Source organism: Eptatretus burgeri, chromosome 12 (genome assembly GCF_056783735.1).
Source record: "Eptatretus burgeri isolate ZD-2024b chromosome 12, Ebu_testis_v1, whole genome shotgun sequence".
Classification (NCBI taxonomy): Eukaryota; Metazoa; Chordata; class Myxini; order Myxiniformes; family Myxinidae; genus Eptatretus; species Eptatretus burgeri.
The window spans coordinates 23,282,943-23,300,442 of record NC_140972.1 but is presented as its reverse complement, the minus strand read 5'-3'; the positions used below and the strand labels follow the sequence as shown (position 1 = coordinate 23,300,442).

The 17,500-nt window shown below is 43.2% G+C and overlaps 1 protein-coding gene across 1 annotated transcript in view; it reads left to right on the top strand.

Moving 5' to 3' along the window:
- Positions 1-17,500, top strand: part of LOC147015253 (NT-3 growth factor receptor-like) — a 116,759-nt gene that overhangs the window by 9,016 nt on the left and 90,243 nt on the right. The window contains exons 6-8 of the mRNA XM_085849833.1: positions 8,993-9,138; positions 13,050-13,191; positions 14,193-14,495. Coding sequence (XP_085705959.1) covers positions 8,993-9,138; positions 13,050-13,191; positions 14,193-14,495 — 591 coding nt within the window. The remainder of the gene's footprint in view (positions 1-8,992; positions 9,139-13,049; positions 13,192-14,192; positions 14,496-17,500) is intronic.

Here is a 17,500-nt window from a genome sequence, read left to right as displayed (position 1 = left end):
TTTGGTAGTTTTACCAGAAGGGGGTTGTTGGCGGACCTTGAGCGCCCTGTGGAAATGTGGTGGGGACAAATTGCAGAGAGAGCAGGGGGGGCAACGCTGGAGAGGAGACGGTAAAAGGCAGAAAGACCACCGACGAACCTGCGGTGATTGAGTGAGAGGCCCAAAGACTCAGCCTCCTTGCGGGAGATGCCGATGATCCGAAATGCCTTGGTTTATACAGCGTGAAGCCAAGAAAGGTGGGAGGCAAGAGCACCAGCCCAGATGAGAGAGCAGTACTCCATCAGGCTATGGACAAAAGCTTTGTAAGTGGTCAGGAGCTCAGGAAGACCGAGGAAGGACTTTGCACAATGGAGGATTCCCAGTCGGCGACTGGCTTTGGAGGCGAGGTTTGAAATGTGGCTTTCCCAGGAAAGGTCATGGCAGATAGTGAGACCCAGAAGCTTGAAAGAAAGGACTTCTTCCAGAGGATTGTTGAGAAAGTGGATGGGGGGGTTTTCTAAATGGTCCTTTCGAAGAGACATAGTGAGAGTGTGAGATTTGTCTGGATTGAAAGACATGTTCCACGTGTTGGACCAGTTTGTGATTTTACCCAGATCTGCAGTGAGCGAAGAAGCTGCTGCTTGCCAGTCTGAGGGATGACCGATGGTACGGCAGAGGGTGGCGTCATCAGCAAAGAGATATAGAGGATTTTCCAGAGTCGGAGTGATCATTGATGAAAACCAGAAAAAGAACAGGGCCCAGAACGCTACCTTGAGGAACTCCAGCCTGGACAGGAAGAGGGGATGAAAGAACTCCATTTAGGGCCACACATTGACTGCGACAGGAGAGGAAGTCTGCGAGCCATGAGTGGAGATGGCCTTGGATACCATGGGAAGAGAGTTTAGTGAGTCGGGCAGAGTGCCAGACTGTGTCAAAAGCACGTGATATGTCCAGGGATACGGCTCGGATTTCCTGTCTGGCATTGAGGACCTCCATCCATTGTTGGGAGAGAAGAAGCAGCATATCCAGGGTAGAGTGACCTGGTCTGAAACCAAATTGATGATCGGAAATCAAGCCATTGGAGAAGAGGAAGGATTTCATGTCTGAAGCGATGATGGATTCCATAACCTTGTCGATGATTGGGAGAAGGCTGATTGGTCTGTAGTTGCAGAGATCTGTTTTTGCACCTTTTTATGCAGGGCAGTGATGTTTGCAGATTTCCAAGCAGATGGCAGATGACCTTGAGCAAATGAGAGGGTGAATAGAACAGAGAGAGGGTGAGCAAGAGCAGAAGAGCAGGCTTTGAGGACACGTGGGCTGATGCCGTCTGGACCGGTTGCAGAATCTGAGTCGAGGTTTGACAGCAAGCTCTCCAACTTGTCAGGAGAAAAGGACACAGAGTCCAGGGACAGTTGGGTGCAACTGGGTAAGGTGGGTAGAGAAAGTGATGGGTTTTGGACACAAGATTTAGCTGCAAACATCGAGTTTAGGCATTCAGCTTTTTCACGTGCAGTATCAGCAGTGCGGCCATTTGAGGTAAGGGAGGGGATGGAGGGGGAACATACACCGGAAACAGATTTGATTAGACACCACCAGGATTTTGAGGAGGGAGAGAGGTTTGAGAGTTCAGACTTGAGATTAGAAAGATGTTGTTTTCTGGCTCTCCTGAAGGTAGATACACACTTGTTCCGAGCTTTATGGAAGGAACTGAGATTGCCCTCAGTTGGGTTTGCTTTCCATGAGGCAAAGGCAAGTTGTTTCAGGACAACTGCCTCACCACAAGCTTCAGTGAACCAAGGGCGGGAGGAAGGGTACGACAACTGAAGATGAGATGGGATAAATCTGTGCATGAGGGAGAGCAAATTTCTTTGAAAGAATTCCCAGGATGAGTTGATGTTCGAGAAAGTAGAGATAGGAGACCAGTCTATGAGTTTGAGGGCTGCTTGGAGACCCTGCCAGTCGGCTTGAGTGAAATGCCTGACTCTACGGCGGTGAGGTGGTTCTCTGATAATAGCCATGGAGATGTCCACTTTGACAAGGACGTGGTCAGAAGAACCGATTGGAGCAGTGGAAGAGCAGCAGATATTGTCAGGGAAATTTGTCAAAATCAGATCCAGAAGAGATGGAGTACCATTGGTTGAGATCCGGGTAGGGAAGTTGACTGATTGAGTCAGTCCCAATGAGTCGCAGAAAGCTTTTGCTGAGGTGCCATGACAGGTGAGAGAGGTACCCACACCGAGCCAACTGGCGTGATGACAATTGAAGTCACCACATATGAGGAAGAGAGAGTTTGGATGAGAAGATAGAAGTTGGTCCATGTTTTCAGATAGTGAGGTGTAGATGGAGTCATCACTGTTAGGTGGACGGTACAGTACACATATAAACATGAGGTGGGAGTTGAGGGGAAGCCGTAGCCAGAGGTATTCCTGGGGGTGTGGGGGAGTGAGGGCAGTGCATGGAGAGTGAGGAATTAGAGTCTTTGATGAAGAGAGCAACTCCTCCACCAGGGCGAGGCTCAGGTCTGTCATACCGGAGGAGGGAGTAACCAGGGAGAGATACTTGGGAGTCAGACATGTCTTAGGGGAGGAAAGTTTCTGTTAGGCAGATTATGTCTGGTTTGTCAGTGGCAACCTGTATGGAAAGATCTGAAAGGTTTGAGCGAAGGCCCCGGATATTTGAGGTCCATACTTTTAATGAAGAGGTAGGTGAGGAGGCTTTGCGTGCAGGGGGTGGGGGGAGGGGAGGGTAGGACAAGGGACGAGGGGGAGGTAAGGAGGGTCGTGGAAACAGTGTGGGGGATTGCAGAATAGGTAGGGGAGGGGGCCGAATGAGAAGGAGAAAAGGATCTGTGGTGCTGGGGGAGAGGGGGGACAAGAGAGGAGTAAGAAGGCAGTTGAGGATTTGAGGAGGTGGAGTGAAGAGCTGGAGGTGAGAGGGCAGTGGAAGGAGGCAGCTTTGTGGATGGGAGGGGGGCAACTTTGGGAAGGATGAGTGAGGGGGATGAATGGTGGGAGAAAAGTGAGGAGGGAGTTTTTGAGAGAGGTGAGAGGGAGGCTTGGAGGGAGAAGAGTGGGATGGTTGCTTTGAGAGTGAGAGTGAGAGGTGAGAGGCGTGAGTTGGCACTGAAGTTGGAAAAAAAGAATGTTGATGCAAAGCGAACTTTCATAGCAAACTGGGGTTTTTAAAAGTTCTCGGTCAGAGATGCGATTTAACACAAATCTTGATGGATGCAATAAAGGTAAATCCAGAGAATAGAGAGAAGAAACGCTGTAACAGTTAGATTTTTTAGGCAAGGAATGAAGCAGAGGTCGAAATGAGAGCAGTCTGTTTAAATAGCAGAAGAGTTGTGCATTATGAAACAGTAAAGAGTACCACATGTGCGAGAGAGGAAGATGAAGCATTATAAGATATCGTTTTTGTTATTATTATTAATGTTTGAGAGAGTTTTCAACAGATTAGGTCATGGAAGTGTTGTAGAAAGAAATCGAGGAAGAAGAAGAGGAGGAGGAAGAATAAGAGGAAGAAGAGGCGATGAAGAAGAAGAAGCAGAATCAGGAGAAAGGTAGCATTTTTTTTGTTTGTTTTTTTTTTTGATTTAAGATAAGAAATAGAGAGATTAGTTGGGAGAAATGGGGGATGTTAGGAAAGTGGGGAAGATAGAAATTGAAGGTAATGGGGAGAAAAAAAAGAAAACGATCGTACACCGAGGGGAACCGGTAAGCCTCAAGCCTCGGCCTCAAACACCCGGTAAGACAACGTCGACAAAAACTCACAAAATAGCACGATTATTGAAACAAAACCAAACTAGGAACACACAGTAACATGTAGGTGAGAAAACTGAACAGTTAAAACGGGACAAATAACGACTGGAAACTTAACTTTGAGATCGTCAGCAGAGAGCCCTCAAGGAGACCTCCCGACGCTCCAAACCCGGAACCGGAAGCTGAATGCTCTTGTGGACTTTTTTGTTTCACAGACTTCAGTTTTCATCGAAACTTCCAGAAACTTGGCATATACAGTCATGCGCCACTTAACGACGTTCCGGGCAACGACGGATCGCATATACGACGGATCTGACAGCTCTGAAAAAAAGATGTAGCTGAAAAATTCCTATCGCTGAGTGATGTCGCCGACGTAGCGCTGCCAGTCGTATAAAAATAGCACATACAATTATGTACGCTGTACAGTACATAATACTTCATAATGAAAATAAATGACAGTGTGGCCCTGTTATAATGCGATCGTTGAGGTCCATAAAATGTCATCGCGAAAAAAGCAGGGTCGTGCTAATTCAGGATTCAAGGAAATCGGCTTTCAAACTGAACCAATGTTTGCACGTTTACCTTCTCGCAAGCAAATTACCTTTGAATTGAAGAATTCCGCGAATAAATCGTTGTTACAGTCGAAATTATAACACAATTTTTTTTTGGTGAAACTTTTTATGTTGTTAAAACAATCGCACTGTTCCGAAAATATATATCACAGTTGACAGGAGCTCGTTTCTTCATTTGTAAATTATAACATCGATGCAATGATTACGTATTTATAAAATCCAAACGCGATTTACTCATCTTTCTATAATCGATGCGAGAGGAGATTGCAAGCTGCTGCGAACAACACCGATGGCCGTCATGAACAGCACAAAGGTAAAACTAACTTGTCTTCAGTCTTTCTTGGATGCGTGTTACAATTGCCGACAGTATTCAGTACAGTAACATGCTGTACAGGTTTGTATCCGAGGAGCAATAGGCTACACCATATAGCCTAGGTGTGTAGTTTTGTGTATGATGTTCAAAAACGAAAACGAAAAAAAAAAATGATGTTCACACAACGACGACGTCGCTTAACGACGCGTTTTTCAGAACGTAACCCCGTCGTTAAGTGGCGCATGACTGTATATGTAAAAATACCCTGCGCAGACAGTAACCATCTCCGATTTTGAAAATTCCTCCTGGAAAAAAAGTTATGACGTCAAAATATCTCCGCTAATGGAAATCGTCTACAAAATTATCTCCAAAACTATCTAGGCAAGCTTTTTGAATTCCGTTTGCGGGAATCGAATATGGCATTAGCAGACATGAAATACCGCACATATGATACATCACTATGACGTCATATCAATTTTATGACGTCATTCCTATTTTTTGACATTTTTTTGTTTCACACCCCAGAGTTTTCATCGGATATTCGTGAAACTTGCCATGTATATGTAGAAAGCCCACGCGCAGGCAGTAACCATCTCCGATTTTGGAAATTCTTCCTAGAAAAAAAGTTGACGTCATAATATCGCCGCTAATGGAAATCGCCTATACCATTATCTCCAAAACTAGGCAAGGTGTTTGAATTTTGTTTGCGGGAATCAAGTCGGGCATTAGCACAGATAATTTATCGCAAACCTGATACATCACAATAACGTCATATTAGTTTTTATGACGTCATCATTAAGAGGACGAGGATCTTAGCTCATTTGAGCTTGTTGGTTGAAGGCATGGAGGAAAATTTTGCTGTAAGTGAAAGAGGATGAACTAAGCGTTTAAGAGTGAGGTTTTGGGGAAATATACCTTGTCAAAGAGAAAAGGAAGAGATTTTATGAAGAAGAAGAAGAGTGAATGGGTTGTTTCTGATGGAGTAATAAGTAAAGGAAGGTGTCTTGAGATACATTTTGGAAGCGTTCTTTTTTTTAAGTTGTGAAGATGTTTTGAGGAAGAGAACCGTTTTATTCAGATTAGGGATACTGCAAAGAAGGGATAAGAAAATAAGATTGGAGTTTGGATGTTATTTTTTCCGATGTAGTTGTTGTTGGTTGTTGGGTTTTTTTCCCGAGTGAAGAAGGAGAGATATTTTGTTTGAATTTTTGAGGGAGGAGGGGAAATGGATTCAGTCGAGGGATCAGTAGTAACAATAAATGGAACAAGCCGGTAGGCGGCGATGGGTCGCCGCGCATGGAAACTATAAGATATAGAGCAAAATGGATGTCATATCGCAGATAGGGAATCACCTTAAGATTATGCATATCAAATTTCATCCAGTTCCATCTACTGATAACTACTACTGATCTACATTCTACACTACATTCCATCTAATGATAACTACGGTATCCATTTGAATGAAAAGTACAGAAAATGCGGTTTGAAATCGGAAATCCCCAAAGTTCGAGGGGGTGCTGTGGGTGAACAAATATCTAAATCGAAAATCTGGCTCGATTGTTTGTGCACAATGTATTCCCGACGATTAGTGTGAATTTTCATGACCATCCGACCATAACCCTAGGAGTAGCATTTGGCGCGAAGGCACCTCCAGCTCTTGCATATTATCGATTTTTGCACTAATTGAGCTTTGACCCCTGACCGAAGCAAAATCGGTCAATATGTCCTGAGGCAAAGTTGTAGTACTCATTGAGTACTATGAACCTGCAAAGTTTCATTCGTATCAATGCACTCACCTGGTCGCTAGGGGGCCTTCAATTTTCGCCAATTTTTGCGCATACCCTAATTGTAGGGGGTGCTGCGGGTAAAGTATTCCATATATCACAAAAACCGGAATATATTTGATAGAGCATCACCTGTAGATCATTCCTGCCAAATTGCATAACCCTATGTGGGATAGTGGCTTTCGGAATTGATTTCGCATGAACGGTACCGATTTTGAAGGTTTTTCGGTTGTTGCTGGGGAACCAAAGCGTCTCGAGCAACCATCACAATTTCCCAAGCACTAGGTCATAAGATGTACCTACCACCCGAGTTTGGTCAAAATCCGCCCACGTTTACTAACAATTATGCTGATGACAAACGAACAAACATCCAAATAAAATAAACCAAACGTATCTTGCCAAAAGGTGACCACGTGTGACTTCTTTAAGGTCACACTGAGGTGAACAGAGCTGCTATCCACCAGGAGCGACTCCTTGAGGAATATCTGCCTACGAGAGATTCCGATGAGAATCGTTCTACAGAGTAACCATGAAAAATATGCGTTTGCGTCATAACGTCACCAAATGACGTCATAATGTCTCAAGCTTGACATATCTAGAAAGCACTCATCGAGGTGTTCAATTTGAGGTATTACACGATATGGTACCTAAGATTTCAAAATTTGACCTTGGGGTCAAAAACTTTTGACCTCCAGCGCTAACCATGAAGGTCAAGGCCGATCGCCACCAAAAATTAATCAGCTGAGTGACAGACCATGAACTATATTCCCATGAAGTTTGAAGACGATCCGATAAAAATTACTCAAAAAATAAGGGTTTCGTCGACTCCCCTGATTTGCGACAAAGTGACCTTGACCTTCAAAATTTTATGCGCTGAAAGGGACCTCGACAGGACTCTGATATGCGAAGTTACAAAAATTTCCAATGATAACTGTGCTCTGCCGAGTGATTGATACGTGATTACAGACAAACAAACAAACAAAAAAAACATACAAGCTGACTAACATATCTTGCAAAAACTTCGTTTTGGCAAGATAACAAACATCCAAACAAACAGACAGAATTCCTGACAATAAGGGTCACCTATTTCGGCGACCCTACTATTTCGGTGACCCAATAAAAGGAGCAAAAAAAGAGGCAAAGAACAAAAGGCAAACGCACTCGACTATCACAGCAGGTCGGCCCCGACTTCACTCGGGAGGCAAATGAAACGATTCAACACAACAGGATACGGTTTTGGAATGAAAAACCGACGAAAAAAACATGAACAGAAAAACGAATAAAAATGAAACGGTAAAACACAATATAAATGGTGGGGGAAACGTAATTTCGAAGAACTGGAAGGATCAGTCATCTACACGCGCCGATCCCCAAACTGGAAGTGATTTAATGACCTTTCCATTTCACTTTAATCACTAACCAATCACCCAGTGCTCTGCATCCTTGGGCACACTCTTGTTTTCACCTGCTCTTTACCCCTTACATATTTAAAGAATGCCTTGTTATTGTGTTTCATATTCTTGGACTTATCCTTCTCATTCTCTTCTGACTTGCCAAGTCATTTTCTGAATGAGCCTCTGGTTACTCCTATACTTACACGAGACTGAATCTAGTGCTGTTATTTTGTACTCTGATAAATGCTTTCTGCTTATCTTTAATAGTACTCCTTAACTCCATGTTCAACGACATTGGCCTCTTTCTACCTCTAGTTTTACACCTCATTGGAATGTACTTACTCTGCACTACACACATTTGCTCCTTGAATGTTTCCCATTTCTCTGATGCTGATTGTCCTCTTGCTAGCTTCTCACAGCTCTCTTCTCATAACCTCAAGGTTTGCCTTCCTGAAATCTAATAGCTTTACTCTACAATCCTGAACTCTAACCCTTAACAGAATCTTTGCACACATGATGTTATGGTCACTTGCTCCGAAATGGTCCCCTACCTCCACCTCCTCCACCATATTGGGATCGTTACTTAAAAAGGAGGTCGAACACTGCACTCCCCCTTGTGGGCGTATCGTGGACGAAATCTCGGAAATCCTCATCTGCGCTGCCCTTTCCCTGTTCCTCATCTGCGCTGCCACTTCCATGATGTTTTCGTGCTTCCAGTAGCACTTTATGATAAATTTTCTTTCTTCAACACCTAGTCATACTTCTGCCATTATTAGGGTCAATTTGATCTGAAAAAAAATGAAAAATTCAATGAGTCATGAGGAGCCAAAATGTGAGTACATTTTTTGGGACACCCTGTATATTGTCGATTGGTGTTTGACAGACAAGGTGTTGCATCAATAAATGTGCCATCTCGTAGATGGACGTCAAACTGTGGACCTGCCTGATAGCATTGATTACGGTTGTATATTAAAGATCCCACAGAAGCTTTCCATGAAGTGATAGCAAGTCATCTCTGGCACCCTGAACAAATTCCAAATTCATGCCTTAACCCACAGGGAGGAACCACATCATCAGCATTGCCATAACTTTTAGAAATTATACAACCAGCAGCAGGGTTCAGCACGTACTCGGAATGGAACTACCAAAAAAATGATTTGCCCTTGGTATTGCAATTCACTCGTTGCAGGTGGCCGAGCACCTAAGTTGAGCCTCCTGCCCTTTGCACTAACGCTTCAGGAGGGCCAGAGCACAAACCTGAGCTGCAAAAGCTCTGGACATCCTCATCCTGTTCTTGAGTGGAGCCAACTGGACTTTCACAGGACTAACGATGAGGTAGTGTAACTTGTACTTCATCGGAGGCTTTGTGTCTGACAGGGAAGCAGGGTTGTCCTTTGCATTATCTTTACTTGTGGTCCCTTTTGGCAGTAAATATATAAGGTATTGATGGATTAATTAATGCTTTTTATGGCTAAAAGACTGGATTTGATTCAAACATGATATTAATTCCCAGCACCAACATAATAGAAATGTCTGCATGGTTCAGCAAGAACGGCACTCGGAAGAGCGCATACCTCCAACAGGCTGAACAGTTTACCTATAGGATGTCACTGACAGGCCGGATCTGGATCCAGACCTGAATGAAAATCTCATTGGATCATTTTTGTCACCTAACCAACTCATCCACCGAGATTTGTCGTAATGCGTCCACAACCTTTTGAGATATTGTGTTGTATATCATTTTTAGCCCTATCACTCAATGATGAAGAATCACTTAAAAATTTTTGGATCTGGATCTTCATAAAAAATCGAATCAACTCTTCCTTGTCACACACCCAACCTGTCCACCAAATTTCATCTGAATCCATCGACAATGTCTTGAGATATCTTGCTCACAAACATACAGACAGACAGGTGAAAACATCTTTCGTGGTGGAGGTCATGATCCAGGTTATGGTTTGGACGAGTTTTGTGATTGTGACATAGAGAATTTTTTTGTCAGGGTTCAGGGAGTTGAGGTTCAGGGAGTAGAGGCATAAAACTGTACGTGCGCTAAGGGTGGTCAAGGAGGCACATGTGTGGGGAATCTGTAGGGGGTAGAGCATCACCTGTGGTCAAGTGATTCTCGTCCTGCCTACAGGGGAATTTGCGCATTGCATTCCTCCAAGTCCGTCCCTCGGTGTACTGCAGTTAGAGCAGAGGGTGGTGTGCTCATGACAGAGGAATCCAAAGTGAAGGCCCTATGGCTGGTTACTTTGAGCGGTTGTACCAGGCTGATCCATCATTTGTTGAGTTGGATGTCAGGGGTGTTACTATCCATTTTGCTGTACCTCCAATCAACTGTGATCCACCTTGGTTTGTGGAACCACAGGCTGCGGTGAACAAGTTGAAATGGGGTAAAGCTCCTGGGAACTGTGGCATCCATGCTGAACTTCTCAAGGCTGGTGGAAATGCTGTACTCATGTTGTTGCATGCAGTTCTGTGCTCTTCCTGGAACACAGGCATCATCCCAACTCATTGGAAGAGAGAATTGTTGTCCCGACCTGGGAAGGGAAGGTTGATCGCCAGGATTGCCACAACTACTGAGGAGTGACGCTGCTTTCAGTGTCGGGCAAGGTGTTTGCGCAAATAATTCTTGATAGGGTTGACCACCATCTGCTTGAACACCAGCACCCAGAGTTGGCAGGCTTTTCACCAAAGAGGTCAACAATTGACCGTATCCTGCTCTTCGGGTCCTCACCGAACACAGATGAGAGTTTCGGCAGGGGCTGCTTGCAGTCTATGTTGATCTCTGCAAAGCGTTTGATTCAGTGAATCGGGATGCCCTCTGGAGGATTCTAGGTCTTCATGGGGTGCCACCAAAACTGATCGATCTCATGTCTGAACTCTACTCTGGTACTGAAAATGTTGTGAGATGTGGTGGTAACATCTCTGACTTACTTTCAGTTGTTACTGGAGTTCGTCAGGGGTGTGTACTGGCCTCCACACTTTTCAGTGCTTGTTTGGACAGGATTCTGAGGAGGATGACGGAGAGATCAAGCTTCAGGACATCATTTGTAAATGTCAAGATCTCTGACCTTGATTTTGCATATGATGCAGTTATCTTTGTGGAGACTCTGGATATCCTTTTGGGGGCTCTCGAGATGCTGAATGAGGAGTCGGAGTCATTGGGATGTTGGGAATCCTGGGTCAAAACTAAGATCCAGGCTTTGAATGACATCTTGGACGCTGCTATCCTGTCTTTACCTGTTTGTGACGAGGATGTTGAGGTCACAGAGAGATTTACTTACCTTGGCAGTGATATTCATGTCTCTGCTAGCTGTGAACCAGAGGTCAATAGACATCTGGGTTGGGCCTGGGGAGTCATGGATTCACTGGATCATGGGGTGTGGCACTGTCAGTACCCGTGCAGGAGGACGAAAGTCTGAGTCTTCGGATCCTTGGTGCTTCTGGTCTTGCTATACGGATGTGAAACTTGGACTCTGACCAGGGATCTGAGATGGAGACTTAATTCCTTTGGTACCAGGTCTCTTCGGAGAATCCTTGGCTATCGCTGGTCGGACTTTGTGTCCAACAAGTGGTTGCTGAGAGAGACTCATATGAGATTTGTTACCTGCATAGTCTGTGAGTGTCAGCTGTGGCTCTATGGACATGTGGCTCGTTTTCCTGACACTGATCCTGCTCACCAGATTCTCTCAACGAGGGAGCCTCGTGAGTGGAGGGGGCCAATGGGCTGACCACGTGCCTCGTGGTTGCAGCAGGTTGATCAGCATCTCAAGGAGATGGGGATGGGACAGGCATCTGCCTGGGGGATGGCCAGACTGAGGTCCCTGGAGTACCGGCGGAAGGTGGATGCAGTGACGCGCTGCTCCGGTGCATATTCCCACACCTGACCTGACCTTAGAAAAATATAATGGAAAGTGACTGAATCAGGCGTACCATGTGGAGTTGTTGGTGCAGTGCATCAAAATTACATCATTTTTATTTGTAACATGTACTGCATATGACCTCTCATTACTTCCAGAGAGCAACTTGTATGGTGCGATACTGTTGAAAGTTTTTTGGATATACTGTACGTAGGTGTGCAAACTTCCTGGTTTTATGATGTAATCCTGCAAAAATGATCACAATGACTGCTGGAGGGAAGGTTTTGGGAATATCAAGATAAAGGCAGGACACTTTCCCCAGTTAGCCAGCAATTGAGAGCAGTTATAAGCTGCATCTTGTTATAGGTGTGGTGTGTGGATTTCTGCAATTTATTAAAACCAAAATCGAAGTTTGATATACTCTACAGCATGTAAGTAGCATTGTGATGGACCTGACCACCCACCATGAACAGAGCATTGGATTGGCTGCAACTCTGGATTGGTGGCCATTTGCAAAGGCAATTAACTCCATTTTAATCCATTTGAAAATCAATGGGTTCATCAAATATCTATAATTCATGTTATCCTGCTCAGTTGCATGTTAGATCTGTCCAACAAGTCAAATTAATCTAACTTAATGATGTTGCGGTTAAACCACCCCAAAGATATACGACATATCAGTCCTAAAGGTCACGTCCTTGTTTCTTGAAACTCATTATCTATAAAACTTTGTTTTTCCAGAAATGTTTGTATCTTTTATGCAATGTATTTCCAGTCAGAAGAAAATTTGTAATCACCCCATTAAAATACAGAAATCTGTATTACTTTGGTTATGTATAACTATTCACAAAGAACCCGCCCTTTACGGCCTAGTTATTTCCCCAACTTTTATGTTGTCTCTGGTTTTCATCAAAAGAGTTTTACAATCAGCAAATTGCTGATCTGGCATGACTTGCAATACCAGCTCTCACAAGGAGTGGTGCTATATGGTATGTTTACACAGAGAGAATTGGGGTCCTTCCCCAACCCTGAACCCCTGGGACGACGATTTTTTTTTCTCTCGCCTAAAACTCTCCCATGCATACCCTGAGTACAACCACCAGTTTTCAACTCGTTCCATCCAATGGTTAAATAGTGCATGGAAGTCAAACAAACAAAAACACACAAACAATGAAACAAACAGACGCTTCTCAAATTAAATATGTTATGATGACAAATTTTGTTCTCACTGCAGATTATTTGCATAAAAGAGAGAAACATTTCTGGAAAACAACGTTTTTAGAGAATGAGTTTCAAATAAGAAAACAAATTCAAAGAAATGTATAAAAAAGAAAGAATACAGTATTTGACCGATGGATTTATGTGTGCTTCAAATCACAGGTTGTGGATACTTTTGAGCCCGTCGACACCATCAAACTGGAACTTGTGAATGTAACCTCACGAGACAACGGGCAGACCCTAGCGTGTGTCGCAAAGAACCCGCTGGGCTCGGCTTGGGCCGTGGCACGTCTCAACGTGTTGTGTGAGTGATTTGTGACTCATTCAGTGAATATGATTTTTGATATTTTCAGTGAACAATCGACTGATGTGCTTGTGCAATCTATCAAGACATAAATAAATAAATTTCAAAACAAATTAACTTATCTGTTTGTTAAACTTCTTTTTATTTTTTATTATTTTTACTAAAGTGATTATTAAGGCTGAAGGAATATCTTGCATATTGATATACTTTTGAGAAAAGTAATGCTGATTAAAGTTTTACCATCAAAGCATCAAATGATCCTCAGCATCGTCACATTTTTGTGAGCCAATGTAAGTGGAGAAAGTGAATAAAGTAAAGTATAATGTTGGAACCATATTATATCGACAATGTTTTGATAATGATGCCACATAATATGACATTATGGTGCAGAGGTAGCACACTTATCATGTGAACTCTCTCCCTCTGAGTTTGATTCCTGACCTGACTATAAACTGTCATAGTGGTGTTTCACATGCAGAGAGTTGCTTCACAAAGTGCATCATCCTAAGGATTGGTGTGAAGCCAGGTATACTGTCTGTTGGTATTAGTTCGTGGGCGTTAAAGATCCTATGGTGTCTTTTGCAAAGATTCGATGAGTGATCACCGGCACCCTGAAAAAAAATCACAAACTCCTGCCCCCTTCAATCAAACGTCAGACCTGGCCAGCCGGTTTGTGAAAGTCTTGGGCAAAAGATTTCCATCGGCCTACTCCACAAGCAAGGTGCAAATGATTCATGCAAATGGGCCGTTCATGAAGTAGTAGCAAGATACAGGCAACATGGCTGGCTTGAGCCAATAATCATTGTGTAATTGAGTGGTAAGACCAAATATTTCCTGTTGTAATGATGCATGAATTGGATAACAAGTGTTAAAAATATGAAGAAAAATAGTGGAAGAGGAGAAGGGACAGAAAGGAAATAGTGTTGAGAATTTAACATTATACATTGGACAGTACCTAATAGTAAAGTAAACAAAAAGTTTACACTTTCTCTGTCCTGCAGTCCCACCTGTGATCATGTCCCTAAAAGAGGCTGTACAACTGCACTACTGGTGCATTCCCTTCATGGTGCGAGGAAACCCACTTCCCAGACTCAACTGGACGAGGGATGGTGAGTTTCTGACTGAGAAAGAGGGCGTCAGATACACGGTGATAAACGAGGAGCAAGGAAATGGCACCTATGAGGGCTGTTTGGAGCTGGAACTTCCATCACACTATGACAACGGCAACTACACTCTCCATGCCAGCAACACGTTCGGAGCACACAGCCGCTCTGTGTTCTGCCACTTCCTCAGCACACCGCCTGGTGAGCATGTGCGCAGTGAAGGTAGTTGTGCTATCTTATCAAAAAAGTTACCATCCTTTTGTTTTCAAAACGAGTCTGCAGATGTATTTCTTTAAAATGGCGTATTGAGCACACTCGCATTTCCTTCCCATCTGGGTGAGAGCACACTCTCACCTGCATTTCACCTCACACTCACACTCTCACCTGCATTTATTTTTTTCATTTATTTATTTTTCATTTATGGACACTTTCCAATGGTTCTGTGATATTTCCCGGTGTATCGGCTTCGATGTCTGTCAGCACGCAAAATTGGTTTTCGACTTGGTTTTCAGAAAATTTCTGCAAGATGGGTTCCAAAAACAACTCACAGAAGAGCACAAGCACAACCATGTGACAATCTGTGAAAGCCTTTTTTTTTACCATTTTCGGCATGAAGGGAATCCTGTTTTGAGATGCATTGTCACTGGAGAAGAGACGTGGATCCACCATGATGAGCCAGAGAGCAAACACCAGAGTATGGAGTGGAAACATCCGACATCACCAGTCAAAAAGAAATTCAAAAGTCAACCATCGGCCGGAAAAGTGATGTTCACACTTTTCTGGGACTCACAAGGCCCAATTTTGGAACACTATCTAGAGGGGGGCACAACAGTAAACAATGTCCGTGTTTGTGAAATGCTCCGGGAGAGTTGAAACCAGCTATTTGATGGAAATGCCGAGGGCTACTGTCAAAAGGTGTTGCATTGTTGCATGGCAATGCCCGTTGACACACTGCTGCCCATTCTGTGGAAACCCTCCGGCAATTGAACTTTGAGGTGTTGGAGCATCTTCCATGCAGTCCTGACCTGGCCCCTTCAGACTTTCACCTACTTGGTCCACTCAAAAACGCTTTAAGAGGCCGCCTCTTTGCCAGTGACCAACAAGAGAAAGAAGCGGTGCATGTGTGGCTCGTCATTCAGCCAAAAACATTTTTTCTGAGGACATACAGAAGCTTGTGAACCGACAGACTAAGTGTGTTGAAAAGGAGGGGGACTATGCAGAAAATGATGCTCTTGTACATGCTCAATTGTAGCTTAAAATATATATTGCGGATACTTTTTGACTCACTCTCATATTAGATATTTTATTTTTATTAATTTTTTTCATTGATATGTGTTTTTTTTTAATGTAATTTCACTCTACTCTACTTTGGTTCTTATCATATTTCTATTTTTTTATTTCGTTTTTTTACTTGACCAACTCATTTTTAGCTGCCTGTTCGAAGAACAGAGAGCTATAGCGATACCCCCGGCGTGAGCGTCAGCGTGAGCGTGAGCGTCAGCACGAGCGTGAAAATGTTAAAGTTTTTGGTGCAAGTTATTTTTTCCTTTCTAATGTTTTTATCTACCACACTATTTTTATACGCCCGATATATGTATCTATCGGGGCTTATTATGTGATACCGGTCGTCAGTCTGTCTGTCTGTCCTTCCGTTCCTGTCCGCACTCTAACTCCCAAAGTTTTCAACTTTCACGTTTCATTTTTGGTACATAGCTACAGACTGTGGAGACGGTGTGTCGCGACATACGTTCGTCATCTAAAGTGGTTGCCATGGCAACCAGGATGCTATTTTCCATCCATTCCTGTCCGCACTCTAACTCCCAAAGCTTTCAACTTTCATGTTTCATATTTGGTACATAGGTACAGACTGTGGAGATGGTGTGTCGTGAAATACGTTCGTCATCGAAAGTGGTTGCCATGGCAACCAGGATGCTGTTTTCCATCCATTCCTGTCCGCACTCTAACTCCCAAAGTTTTCAAATTTCACATTTCATATTTGGTACATAGGTACAGACTGTGGAGACGGTGTGTCGCGACATACATTCGTCATCTAAAGTGGTTGCCATGGCAACCAGGATGCTGTTTTCCATCCATTCCTGTCCGCACTCTAACTCCCAAAGTTTTCAACTTTCACGTTTCATATTTGGTACATAGGTACAGACTGTGGAGACGGTGTGTCACGACATACGTTCGTCATCTAAAGTGGATGCCATGGCAACCAGCATGCTGTTTTCCATGTAGTAGCACAATTCTGTATATACCTTCTTGTTCGGGTGTATATTGTGCTCACTTGTGCTCTTGTTTCTGATTACAATATACAAATACATATATTGCTTTAAAATTATTTGAATCAGACATGACTGCAATGCTTTATAAAAAAAATATTAATTATTAGACTAGTCTTTTAAAAACAATAAATGTATAAACAGGTGAGCATTGACCAGCTTTGACACCAACTCTGGTTCCCTTGTCCAGCACTTTGAAATTTCTTTGTATTTAAAAAACATTATACAAATATAATTTATGAGTTATTTTTCTTCCTCTGAAATGCTTGCATTAGGCTCGAAACGATTCAGCTCCACAATTCCCCCGAAAGCGTTTCCATCACTAATTTTGTCTCCAATAGTTTCTTCAATATCCCACTGAACAGTTTCAACAATTTGAGAACCACCAGTGTTGCTAATGACTGGAATCGGTATCGGAATTTGAGTTCGGCCTGCACTGTTTCTCGATGTAAAATCGCCGTTCGGATCAAGGTGAGTCATAGTGTGCCCTCACTGGCGAAATGGAAAATCGACACTCTCAGGATTTTTTCCATACTTTGTGATTGGCCAAAAAAATTCAAAAAATCGTTTTCCCTTCAAATTACACCATGATTCATGATTTTCAATATTTTTCAGAATTTTTTTTTTGCGTTTGGCTTCCCCTTGGAAATTTGGCCTTTTTAAGGCTAATTGGGAGTGAAGAAGCTGTAGAGGATGGAGCTCTGCTGGAAGATATGATTGGTAGGTCTCGGCAGCAAAAAATCAATAAAGGCAGGGAAAGATTAAAAATATGAGAAATGTTTTCCCAATGCCAGGAGTTTGAATTTTTAAAAATGTTAGAGCTTGAGGCTAAAGTCGATAGCAAAGGGTGTGATATAGCTGCAGTAAGCGACGCATTGTTTTATCAAGAATCAGATTGGAGGATAGGACTTGAAGACTACA